The sequence below is a fragment of the Cryptomeria japonica genome, chromosome 5 (genome assembly GCF_030272615.1).
Source record: "Cryptomeria japonica chromosome 5, Sugi_1.0, whole genome shotgun sequence".
In the NCBI taxonomy this organism is placed as follows: domain Eukaryota; kingdom Viridiplantae; phylum Streptophyta; class Pinopsida; order Cupressales; family Cupressaceae; genus Cryptomeria; species Cryptomeria japonica.
In genome coordinates this window covers 209,115,231-209,129,643 of record NC_081409.1, presented here as the reverse complement: position 1 = coordinate 209,129,643, position 14,413 = coordinate 209,115,231, and the positions used below count along the sequence as shown (strand labels likewise).

Below are 14,413 nucleotides of genomic sequence, written 5' to 3'. Positions count from 1 at the left end.
GGACCATGAATATCTACTTGGAATTAAAAAGACTCTATAATATGGTATTTAAAGTTATTGAAATTTGATATTGTATGTTTGAATATAGTGATTTTTTATATATTGGTAGTCAACATTATAAAGTTAATTTTACTAAATTTATATACTAATTTAAGTTATATAATTTTATAATTAAAAAATATTTTAAATATTTTAAACATTTAAAATATAGATAAAAATATTTTAAAAAAATATAAAATAATAGACAATTGATATTCTTCACATACTACTTATATACTACAAGAAGGAATACATTTGTTAAAATATAATAATATACATAATATACAAAATTAAAATATATATTAAAAATATTTTTCACATATTTAAAAGTGTTTAGCATTGATTATCATATACTATTTGTTGATTATTTAGAAGAACTAAAAACACAATATCAATATTTATACATTTTATTTCTGTCTAAATATGGCTGAATTTCATTTTTGCACCATCTACGACCATTGAATGTGGTAGATGCTTTATCTTAGAATTTGGATTTTCGAGCTCCCACCTGCTTTCAAAAAAAGAAGAAAGAGTAAACATTACAATCCATGTTAATAAAATGAATGAAAGAATAATGTAAAGATATCCAATACACTATTGTCTAGTTTGATAATTTAAGGTACAAGTCATGAAATTTTAGAAAATTAGATTACCAATATTTAAAAGTATGTAGATAAGAAAATTACTTGTAGTCATTGGATACAAGATGTAAAAACATGAATAATTGCATTTTAGCAAGATTGCTTCCTGGGCACAATCTAGGACCAGAACCAAATGCATAATATGCTCCTGCCTTTGGCTTAGGCCCCTAAATAATGAGAAAAAATGTAAGAATTAGTATTTTAAATTATAACAATTCCAAATCCATTAGCTTGGAAAAAGTATTTAATACGACTAAACAAAAGGTGATACAATTATAGAGAAGATGCATAATCTAAGACCAACACCAAATACATGATATACTCCTATGTTTTTGCTGAAACCCCTAAAATCATAAAATAAATAAAATGAATTATTAGGGTTCTACATTATAATAATATGAAATACATTAATATGAAAAATTAAAATAGCATTGAATAAAAGTGTGAAAAAACACAAAGAAGATAATTTGTACTTAATTCTACAACAATGCATAGGTTAAAAGAAAGAATAGGAGATAAACTGTTAAAAAAATCACCCCACTAAATTAATTGATCATTTGAAATTAATAAATTATATGAATTATTGTTTATTTATTTTTATTTTAATCAAATGACCATTTAAATAGTAGTTATTTACTTCACATGGTAGAATTATTACATAATTACTTAAACACGTGATTGTTTGTAATTACGATTCTTCATCCTTGTCAAGATCGTAAATACCATATATATATTTAAAACATATGATGTCACATAAGCTCTTTATTATTAGTAAAAAGTGTCTATAATGATAGTTCTTATAAAAATATTTTCCAATATACTTTGCATTCCTCACAGAATATAAAATGTTCTTTTTAAATACCCTTTATAATTGTAAAAAATATATACCTATATGATTTTCACCTCCATTTTGACTCATTTTAATTGATTATTATTTTATATATTAAAAACATATAGTTGACATGATATCAATTAATAGTTGGCAACTGACCCAACCCATATTTATTCCCAATTTATAATCAATACTAAGAACTAACCTTAGCTAACTTTTTTTTCCATTTTCCTTTAAAATTAAAATTTAAAGTTTAGGGTTATTTTCTTCCCCTCCACCTACATGTTTGTGTGCATATGTGATTAATGAAAATTTTCATTATATCCTTGGAAAATTGTATAAAATGACTCATCTTGATTTATTTACAATATCTAATGAATACATTTAGTTCACATCATAAAGCTGAAAATATTCTTCTAGTAAATTAGTAAAGATAGAATCTATACTTGCAAAATTATTTTTGCAGTTGTAAAAATGATCTAAATAGAAAACTAAATTGTTTGTATATTTTAATGTGTTAATCTAACAATGTCTATTATTAATTAATTTATCCTACAAGATTCATTTATAGAAGTACTATATTAGATTATTTTTAAAAATATTAGCAAGGTCAACCACTCTTACACAATTTTAGATCTTTCCCAAACACCTTATTCTTTATATTAGAAGGTTCTTAGCTATAATTATTCTTAAAATTTATGTTAAAGATACTTATAATTATATATTCATTTGTATGTTTCTTCTCTTACTATCATTATATCTACATGCCATTTACCTTTCTCATTTATTTTCTAGGGTTCTTCACTAAGTGTGTACTCTATATATGTTCACACCATATAATGCTATCTACTATTGCATATGCTTTATGATAATAGTATCATGCAATTGTTTTTGTATCATTCTATAATGTATTCCTACATTTTTCATCCATTGTAGGTAGTTTATTTAACTTATTTACTCCCTCTAGCCTACACATATTATTGTGACACATTTTTCTCTTCCTATTTTATATGTTTAATATCATTCATATTAAATGAGACCTAGAGGAGTCATCAAAGAACCCTCTAGGCCTCTTCCCACCATGCAAATATTGCATGAAATGCATATTTATTGAACATGGCTAGACAAAAAAAATTACATGACATCCATTGAATTTGTTAAGTGGTACACTGAAAACAAGGGCCTTATTTGCAAAGGATTTTCTACATAAATATTGTGTTGTGTATCATTTATCTTTTGAAATGTTTTGATTTTACATTTAACTTGAAAAGTTTCTTATGTAAGATTTATATTTTTTCTTACAATTAGTATCAAAGATCAAGAGTTAGATGTTTGGTATTTGTGTTTGACTAGTTTTAGCTCGATTAGAAGGGCATTTTTAGCATTGTACTAATCTTGGTTATCAATAGGAGTATCTTGTGTAGTTAAACATTTTTCAAATACTTAAATTATGATCATTTCTAAAGGAAAAAATATGGAGATTAAAAAATATAATAAGTGGATTGCAAATCATGTTGTTAATTACATTAGATTTCATCCCTAAATTGTTGGAGTTGATCATGCAATGTCTTGGAGATTTTTTTTAGTATTTAGATGATCAATTGATTACATGGAGGTTATTGAGTTGACCTATTAGAGAATTGGAATCTCCTAAAACAACCCTTGGATACTTGGTCATGATGAGGTTGTAGACTTGGTCATTTTGAGATCTAGAGCTCCTAGACAACCTCTAGAGGCATGCTATGGATTTATCATTTTCATTTCTATGAGATATATATTTATGATTTTTCATTTTTCAAATAGCCAATTCTTGGCCCTAAAATCTATAAGATTTTGAATATATTAATGGATTTAAATTTGTAAGAATTCATTAGAAAGACCCTCTCTTTTCATTTTATGGAAAATTTCATAAAAGGAATAGAAAGAAACCTTTAAACAAAGGTACCTCCTTTTTATTTATGAAAATTATCTTCATTTGAAGTTTGTTTTTACATTCAAATCACCCTTGAATGAAGGTGTTTCTTAATTTTCATCTCCATCCTAATTGAAAATTCTCATGTCCCAAGTTTGGGACTCACTATTATGGTTTTAGCCTATGCTTTCAAACTTAGATTTCCTTCCTAATTATTTTTTTCTTATGTATATCTTATGTTATATATTACTTTTCTCCAATTATTTTATAGACCTATTATGTATTCACATTAATTATCATGGATAAATATAGTGATTACCTAGTGTTATATGTTATTTATCTGCTATAATGAGCCAAATTAACACATACTTTTTTTTATGGATTTGCGTCCTATGTTGTTGTATTAAGAGCATTATTCATTATAAATCATGTTGCAAGCCCTAATCTATTTACGTGCCATCAGTTTATCATCACTAAGAACACTTTTTGCATTATCAATGACATCATTATCTTAGGTACCTACATGCTTTCCTACTATATTTGATCTTTGATCTTTGTTTATTATTGTTAAATCAATTCATCTAGGGGATTTACCAAAGTGGAACAAATTATTACTTAGTGATTTCCCAAATAGTGTTTTTCACCACCACTCCACTTTAGACACATGAACATCAAGGTAAGACATATTTATAACAATCATTATTTTTTCCAATTCATTTATGTGGTTCAAGTTCAAGACTATGCATTAAGTTTAATTTTACAAGTGTAGGTCTAAATTGAAGAGAAATATAATTAGTTAAAAGATTTGAGGCATTTGTCTAGACAAGGCCATTTTTTCTACATACTAGTATATCAATTCTAGACATCTTCAACAATGTTTTCTTCCATTCAAATTTTAAACTAAATATCACATTTCATTTATTAATATTCTATAATTCTAATCCCAACTCTTGTTTTGAAACCTTACTTATTTAATTATTTATTCTAAATAATTTATAGTGAAGTGTATTTATTTCTATCATGCAAAATAAGACTTCTAAACAATTATGATGAAAACCGCTTCATAAAAAAGAAATTTCTACTATTTAATAAAATACTTATACTTACATCCCATCTTTCAGGTTTGAACTCTAGAGGGTTCTCAAAATATCGAGGATCAACATGATTAGATCGCAACCAAATTATGACCTTCCATCCCTTTGGAAATATGTAACCTGATAACAAACACAATTTAATATTTTATTTGTATTAAAATATAAAAATAATTATCCACAAATGTATAATATAAATAAATAAATAATAGAATTATTACCATTGAATTCTATGTCTTTTGCCACAGTCCGAAATACAAAAGATGATACATGAGAAACCCTAACTACTTCATCAATCACCTGCACCAATATGAAGTCTAGATTAATATAAACCAGTCATTTTGATCATACTCATTAGAGGTACCAAGCATTGTCATTCAAGGGAGGATACTGGAAAGTAACTTATAAAATGCTTAAAAAATAAGTTTTTTCCATACAACCTTTGAAGTATAAGTCATGTCTTTAATATCTTCATAGATTAGGTGCTCATCTTTTCCTTTCTTCTCTCTGATCAGTCTATTTTCCTCCTGAAATAAAAAAAAATATATTCTGTAAGAAAATATTATACATAAGGGGAATAGTTTAACTGGGAAAGAAGAAACCACTAAACAAGGTCTGTGTCTCACCCTTAGTTTATGGAGAACAGAGGGATATTTTGCCAAATAATAAAGGGCCCAAGTCATTGAAAGAGATGTGGATGCATAACCAGCCAAGATAAGTGACACCATATTATCCAAAATTTCCTCATCATTCAACTTTTCTCCATTGGAGTCCACTGAGTCCATCAAATTTTGAAGGAAGTCCTCTTTAATGTTGCTCTTATTTGCCCTTCTATCATGCATTTCAGATAATATCATTGCTGACAGTTTCTTTCTACACTGCACACATTCAATACTTCAGAATAAGATTTAAAAAAAAAAAAAAGGGCTTTATCAATGCTTTCATACAAGTAGAGATGGAAAACTTGATAATATTTGTGAATGATGAAGCATTCTTGGTGGTTGTAATACATTTTGTTGGTTGGATGGTATGAATTTGGTATAAAAATTAAATGGAGTGGTTGGTGACATCATTTTTTTTGTTGAATGGAATATTTGCAATTGATAGGTCATAATTATAATGGGACTTTAAGAAGTCATTGCAGATTGGTCTAAAGATGAAAAATAAAAATGAATTGTGTTATTTAATACTTTGGAAAAATTCTGTAAGTTTTTGTGAATCAATGTTTCGGATTGCACCTAGCAATCCAACATCAGAAAGAAGAAAAATATGGATTTGGATTGCAGACCAAGTCTTAAAGGAGGGAGGGAGAGAGAGGGATTAGAGAGGAAAGACCAGACAATAAGGAGCAATCCTGAGGAGGAAGAAGAGGACAAAACAAAGAATAAATAAAGCGAATAGAAATTAAGAAAAAAGGAAGGCAAAAGAATAATGTTTTTGTTTTTTTGTGTTCCTTTTTTCTTACAATTTATTCTTTTTATTTCTTTATTATTTGTTTTGTTCTCTCCTTCCACCTTGGCATTGCTCCTTGTTTTCTAGTCTTCCCTCTCTAACCCTTCTCTCTCCCTCTCCTTTAAGATTTGGTCTACAATCCAAATTCATACTTTTTGTCTTTCTTATGATAGATTGTTGAGTGCAATCCAAAACAATCCAAAACGTTGATTCACAAAAGCTTACACAATTTTTTTAAAGCACTAAATAACCCATACTGCACAGATTGTGGAAAACTCATTCTGACAACAATAGGTTTCATGTTTGATAAATTAAATTAGAAAAAAAGCTTATTTATATATTGTATTGAAAATTTGATTTCATTTGAAATAAACTGATAAAAAGTTAAATAAAATTGTATGTACATTAAACTCTTGAAAACTATTTAACTCTCAAAACTTAACAAGGAAAATATTATATACTGAAATTTGCATAGTCAAAACTGAAGTGGAAGAATGAAATCATACCTTGACAGCAGAGTGGAATGCAGTGCCTGGCAAGTTAATGGGTTGAGCTCTAAGTCCAGCCACAAGTCCTGTGTAAATCCTTCTCATCTCTTTTAACATTGGAGCACTTTGAAAACTGAACAGCAATCTACATATATTGCTAAATTGCACCTACAACAGAGGACCATTATAACATTAGGCTAGAAAGCTTATTGTGAACTATCTTGTCTCATGAGCTTGGGTGGCTTCAAAAGATAGTTTGCCTGTTAACCAGATGTGATCTAGAGGCTTGGATGTGTAGAAATGGTCATCATACGTTTATAAAATCAATTTTTTTATATAGATAATAAATTTAAAAATTTGAAGTAATTTTTGCTTTCTAATTATTTCTTTTATTTTGATGATAGATCATGAAACATCGATGATGAAAAATATCACACATGATTTAAACTAAAAATAAAGAAAACTAACAAAATTGAAAAAAATGCATGTATCTAAAGGATATATGCTAATACCTCATTGACTTCATGAAAAGCAGCGATTGTACCCTTGAGGGCCCAATTTTTAAGGGCTTCTCTTAATGAGGGCTGTAAGGTTATGAACATCCTCTTTAATGATTCTGGACTGTTGATGGCTTCCATCAGATAACGCCTAATACGTTTATGCTGAGCACCTTCCACCATGGCAATTGAACTAGTCCCTATTACCTGAGGAGAAGGCCATCCGGCAATTAAACTGCCACTCTCTGTACCTCCTGTCATAAATTTGTTGGCCTCTGGAGAACATGTTATGATAGCAGGTGACCCAAATAAATGGGATCTGTAAACCCCAGTGTCTCCATATCTGGAATCCAATGTTAATATATATGTCAATTCTCCCTATGAATTTTTGTATACCATTGCAAAACAAATAAAATGTAAACCTATCTTTGTGTGCCCCTGTGCCATAGCCCAACAAAATTTATTAAATTTCAAGCATAAAGACAAAAAGAGATTTACAAATTACCTTGCAATTCTATTCCATATGAAATCATCAGGCCTCTTTGCAAACTTGAAACACCATAGAAAGTCCACCAACTCTCCAATGATAGGCCAACCCAAATGACCAGGAGGAAGCTTTCTGCCATTCTTGAAGGTTAAATGTGGGTAACAGTATCTCCATTCATTGAAGGATCTCAGCACCCATATGACCAGTGGGAGAAGACCCAGTCCGAGTCCCACTGCCCACATTGCATCCATAGGCGTTGGTTTGAAATAAAATCTGATATGAGAAAAACTCTACTAGTGCTTGTCTTAATGGGGTTTTGGTTATCAGCTGAACTGCTACTATTACCATTATATATAGGAGTGGCTTTGTCTTCTTTTGAAGACAGCTTAGAGAGGGATATTCCATTCTGCTCTATAAGACTAATATTACAAATGGGAGTGGTTGTCTTGTTCTGGAGTCCGCTTTGGGAGGTATATTCGACATTTCTTTTAAAAGTAATTGAGTTAACATGCATTACATAATTGAGTCTGTCGGAACAGATGTGTCGGAACAGATGTGTCTGTATGTGTGGTTTGTTTAAAATGAACATTATTTATTAGTTGAGCATCTTCTAGTCATTATAATATTTGTTGATTTTATGTCAATAGTTTTAGTAGTATAGTACTAGTAGTTGTGACTTTGAAGTTGTAGTGTTGATCATGTGCATCCATAATTGAATGAAATGTATTTCTTAGATTTACAAAACAATAAATCATGTGATGTCATATGAGTTCACAAGTGTAAGTCTACTCTCTTTTAGGGGCCTTCTTGGATACCTCGTCAAAAAACATGTTGATATGACATAATATTTGATGATGTAGACTTGAAACCCTTGTTTTAATCACTGGCCTTGTCAAGAAAACGATTGTAAAAAGACGGGAGTGATTTAAAATCACCATGTAAGATTTTTAAAGGTTCAAAGTTAGGGTGCTTAACTATTGGATCCTCTTCCCTAGTGAAGGGTTAAATATCTTCACCCAATACTAAAATCTATTTTAATGTTTATGCACTCTTGTTACATGTTCTTCATAGAATGCAATTTTTTAAAGCAATTTTTTAAAGTATATGTGCATTAACATGTGACTTGTTTGATTGTACATACTATTATTTTATTATTTGATGATGTTTTATGTTTTTATTGAAGCAATTGGTTGTACATTTTGAATGATTATGTTTTGATTTTATATGTTTTAATATTAATATGATGTTGTATACTATCATTTGTATATTTTATATCGACAATTGCTTTCTACATTACATGCATGCAATAGTTCAAAATAAGACAACAAATGACTAACATCGATAACACTACAAAAGAGAATTTACCAATGCTTTCATACAAGTAGAGATAGAAAACATAATACTATTTTCTAACAAGAGACATCCTTGGTGTTTGTAATGTATTTTGTTGCTTGGATAGAATATATTTCTAACCATGAAAGTAAAGACAATATCAAATGTATACTTTATTCATTTTTTTCCAAAATGGTTGGTAGGGGAGATCTTTTTATGGAAGGTTGGTCCAAGAGGATTTCTACAACTGATCCAAATTGATGGTCTCAAATGCTAATGAAAAGGTCTCCATGTTGTAGAGCTCGTGAGTGACATATTTTGAACAAACATCGCATGCAAAAGTTATGACCTTTGAAAGTTGAAAGCAAGACATGGGTGCATTGATAACTTGGCACACTCCAAACCAACCCCTGGCATGGTTGAGGTTGACACATGGCAGGGTAAAATGTTGACATGTGGCAGTAAGACCAACCAAAGGTGCACCATGTGGAGCAATTGGAGGCTGCTACGTGGACCTTCTAGAAAGCCTATTGGACGCATGGGATGAAGTTGGTGGATTTGTTTGTGGAGAAGATTTGAAGGAATTCGAACAGATCTTCTGCAAAACTATCATGCTACCTGACCACTACGTCACCCACATAGCAAACATGGGATAGCGAATGGCAACTCATTCAAGGCATCTCATCCAGCGGAGTGAGAGAGATTCGATCTCGCATCCATCTCAAATACGAAATGTCGTCGCTTTAATCGACATGCCACGGTCGCTGACAAAACATTTGAGGGAGTGCGTTGGATTTAAAGTGGTAATGATATTTCTACGGTTTGAGGGAGACTTAACCCTAATCTGTTAGCCGGAAGCACTTTAACCAACGCACAACATGCTTTGTAAAAAATAATGGAGAAAATTTTATCTTAATGTATTGTGTGGATAAGGCATTGCTAATTTTATAATTTTACAATCTTAATTTCAAGGATCTAATATGGGATAAGGAAAATTATTATGTTGTTATGTCGAGAGACATCTACAATAACATACAAATATTCATAAACAAAAAATTGATTTTGAATAAATTTGATGTGTAGATGACAAGTAAATGCATGCATTTTTCAATTTCTATATAAGTATTATTTTATTACTCTGAATAAAATAGAAACATTGCCACTTGACTCTAAGTATATGAAATTGTTACATCTTTAACGAGAGTGAAAGAGTCCAACATAATTTAGTTCCATGTCCGTCTTGACAACTAATAAACATGCAAGACAATTATGTGCTATCTCTTGACATTATTTTAGGTATATATTTTTTAGAATATAGGTATACTAGTTACGCTGAGAGACATCTATAATGACATATAAATATCCGTAAAAAAAATGGATTGTAAATTTGATGTGTAGATGACAGGTAAATGCATGCATGTTTCAGTTTCTCTTTAAGTATTATTTTATTACTCTGAATAAAATAGAATCATTGTCAGTTGTCTCTAAGTATATGAAGTTGTTACATTTTGACAACTAATAATTTAAATACAAGACAATTATGTGATATCTCTCGGTATTATTTTACGTATATATTTTTTAAAATATAGCTATACTAGTAGATATATACATTTGAAATATTAGACATTGTAATTATAAAAAAGTCTGTTTTGGGAAACTTCAATTCACAAATGCTAAGGCCTTTTATTAAATAAGACTAGAATAAAAATTTGTGACACTAAAAGGCAAGGCCTATCGATAAAAATCATTCACCTAGAATTTGGAGTATCTTTTAAATAATATGTAGGAATGCAAAAAAATCTCCATGTTAGCTCCATGTTAGTGACAAGCAAGTGGTTTATATTGAATGACATGAATGATGTTATCTATTGCAACAACCATAACAATATTCATGTTCACCCTATAAAATTATTATTCAAATAATTAAATATGACAACAACAAAATAAAATAATTTATAAATATGTAGTAATTATACATATAACTTACATCTAATTTAATAGATCTTGTATTGAAGTAACCACATATTCAAGAAAATTAAAAGAAAAAATATTAAATGATTAATATTTTAATTTTATTCTTATAATAGTTAATATTATAATTTATTTCAAATTTTAAAGAATCACACATTTTTTTAATGCAATGAAAATCATTAAACTTGTTTCTCTACTCTTCTCATTGAAAATATTGTTCCTTGCTTCATCATATTGTTTTAATTCTCCAATATAAGATAGTTGCACTTTTAAAACACAAAAACATGCCACTTTTAAAACAACACAAAAGCTCATGATGGCACAATTAAAGAAACACAAAAGTTCATGGTGTACACAATTAAAACAACACAAACACAAAGGCATGCACACATCTTTTTTTTAAAAATAAAAAATAAAATGTAATTCCAGATTGGCAAATATAAAAGGGACTCCCTACTTCTTTCACTTGCAAGTCAAAAATTTCAGGTTTAGTGTGTTTTGGTAGACAAGAAGATATGCAGAAAATGAAGAGCACCTAAAAAAGTGGAGTCACTCGGCCATGTAGATGTTAGGACATTCTCTTCCCTCTTATATTTTCCATTTCTTTTTGTTTGCATAGGCATTGCATTTCTTCTTCCCATAAACACCTAAGAGCAGTGGATTGCATCTTGTTCAACATGCCTTAAGCCGAGTGAGTAGGATTTTAACCTTGATATCTACTATAAAATATCAACACCTTAACCAACATGCAAAAAAATTTGACATGACGTCTAAGGACCTTTGTGAGGAGAAGGCAAAAAAATTAAAGGCAACCCTCATCTCTGTGGTTCCCCATGGGGCCTCTATCTCCACAAATTATCAGTTGGTACCTCTACCATGGCACACATTTGGAATTTTCTCACCCAAACACATCAAGAATTAGATGCCTCTACCTAGATAGTCAAAATCTCGGTGACCAAAAACCAAGTTGACATTTGTAGCATCACTCCCATCCAAAAGTTTCAACTTGAAGATATCCTACAACAGTTAGCTTGAGAGGAGGTTCTAAAGGAACACGTGTAGACAATATAGAAGGTGGAGGAAAGCATCAAGGAAATTTAGGAGAACTATATGTTGGACACACCAGATGACTAAGAGGGGGGTTGGGGTTGAATCAGTCAAGACCTTAAAACACTTTTTCTAATCTATCAAACTTTAAATCACAATTAACTTATTACTATAATTATGAAACATGAAAGAATAAAGCACAATGGACACATGAACACTAGATTTACATGAAAAATCCTAAACAAGAAAAACCATGGTGCGAATCACACTCACAATATGAATAAATTATTACAATATTTTTAGGCCTGAGGCCAAGGAGCTCACAACACTTGATAGGACTGACAAGGCTAAGGCACACAACCTTAGGGTAAGATACAAAGGTTTGTACAAGCTGCCAAAAGGAACATGCATCCTTTTGATAGGTACATGGAATCAATGAATTGAAATGAAGAAGATCCCCTAATCATGAAATTGTCCTTGAACCATTGTGTCAAGTGACAAATATCATGGCAAATAAATTTGACATCAATCACTATCTCACAACACTATCATATAGAAGATATTATCATCAGAGCTCTTCACAAACTGACTTTCACGCCAAATATGCTTGCATATCATTCACATCCACTTAACATCAATTCACACACATTCCATATATCAACTCATACAACTACGCATCTATATATAAAGGGTTCATCAAAACCCTCGAGTAGGTCGATCACAGATGGGATATATAATATTACATAAATTCGGTCATTTAGACCTATAATCCATTGCGGTCAACTCTAGGCGATAAAGGGGACCAAAACACATCACAACACATCTTGTAAAGTATATTTCAATGAACCACACATGCTAGAACATCTACCATAGTCAACATCAATTGTAACGTGTAGATTAACAAGGAAACACACTAATCAATCGACGCAAAAACAATCTTCCAAAGAAAAATACACAATGCGGATCTACACAAGCCATGACGAGACCCATATAAACATCCCAGATCCACCTCCAATGCATATCCGAACAAAAAAGGCATTATCCAGATAAGATACACCACCTCAATCAGCCAAAAACCAAACCCATTGACAACATCGAACTTTGAACATTAGAGCTTCACCTGCCAATCAAACCAACACTGAAAAAACAAACTAGAACACTACATAAACCAAATGAACATGTCCTCCAAGATAAAATACTTAAATCCACATGCTAGAGAATCGTCAAGCATTCTTTGGACATGTTCTAACAAATACCTCATTGATAGAGACAACGACAACCAACTCTAATATTTGAGCAATAGAGGATCTAAAAACCTTATACTACAACATACATAGATCATAAACATGATATCTAGATAACTACAAACCATAACCTTCATAATCTAGAGGAATGTAAAGCATTCTTCCACTAGGACATTAAAAACTCTTTCTTGCATATAAATATTGTTTCCTACATATTGAAACTTCCACTACACCAACCTTCCAGAAACATCTCAACATCACCATCAGACCACATCACAATATTGGAACACTCAATTTTAGATCAACCACAATGCATAGTGACATTAATGACAACACTAGATAGGTTGACATTAATCTAGAGTCCCTTTCAAATATTTGAATATCCTTTTCACTACTTGATCATAAGATGGCTTATGATTATCTTGAGATCTAGCAACCAAATAGACAACCTGCATAATATCTAGTCTTGAAGTAGTCAAATACAACAATCCTTCAATCATAGATATATATTATTTCTAATCAACATCTAGAGATCCATCATCCTTCCTTAGCTTGCAATTAGTACTCATCGGGGTTGCAACAGGTTTAGAATTCTCCATCCCAAATTTCTTCAACATCTCCTTGACATACTTGGTTTGAGAAATAAAAATGCCCTTTTCTAATTGTGCAACTTGAAGACCAATGAAAAATGATAGCTCACCTATCATAGACATCTCAAATTCCTTTTGCATCTCTAGTACAAGCTTGTTACATATATCATATATTTCAAATATGATATCATCAACACACACAACAATAATCAACAATTTATTACCTTCAACTTTGAAATAAATATTGATATCTATAGTAGCTTTTCTTAAATTCTTCTGCAACAAATACCTATCTAACCTTGAGCTTGGTTGAGTCTATAAAGTGCCTTCTTGAATCTGCAAACCATGGTAAGATCTTCAGACAACTTGAACCCATTCAATTGTCCAATGTATTCTTATTCTTCAACTTCTCCATTCAAGAATGTTGATTTGATATCCATCTGATATACCTTAATGTTCTTAGATGCAACAAATGCCAAAAAAATCCTTATAGCCTCCATTCTTACCACCAAAGCAAATGTATCCTCAAAGTCTATACCTTCAACCTATGAGTAACCCTTACGCACCAATCTTGCCTTGTTCCTTGTGAATTTTCATCTTCATTTAGCTTGTTCTGGAACACCCACTTACTTCCAATCACATTCTTATCCATTGGTCTAGGTACTAATTCCCATGCCTGATTCTTCTGTATCTAATTCAACTCCTCTTCCATTGCCCTTATCCAACTCTCCTCCTTGATTGCATCCACATAGGTCTTTGGCTCCACCTAAGATAAGAAACATTAGTTTTC

The 14,413-nt window shown here is 30.7% G+C and overlaps 1 protein-coding gene across 1 annotated transcript; it reads right to left on the bottom strand.

The window, feature by feature from the left end:
* Window positions 1–320: 320 nt before the first annotated feature.
* Window positions 321–7,814, bottom strand: LOC131055467 (ent-kaurenoic acid oxidase 2). Its single transcript, XM_057989949.2, has 9 exons — window positions 7,458–7,814; window positions 6,968–7,295; window positions 6,474–6,623; window positions 5,142–5,393; window positions 4,956–5,042; window positions 4,737–4,815; window positions 4,532–4,638; window positions 726–847; window positions 321–547 (listed from the first exon to the last, which is right to left on the bottom strand). The coding sequence occupies exons 1-9, from the start codon at window positions 7,688–7,690 to the stop codon at window positions 457–459; spliced, it is 1,449 nt and encodes a 482-aa protein (XP_057845932.2). The 5' UTR covers window positions 7,691–7,814; the 3' UTR covers window positions 321–456.
* Between the last annotated feature and the right edge of the window lie 6,599 nt (window positions 7,815–14,413).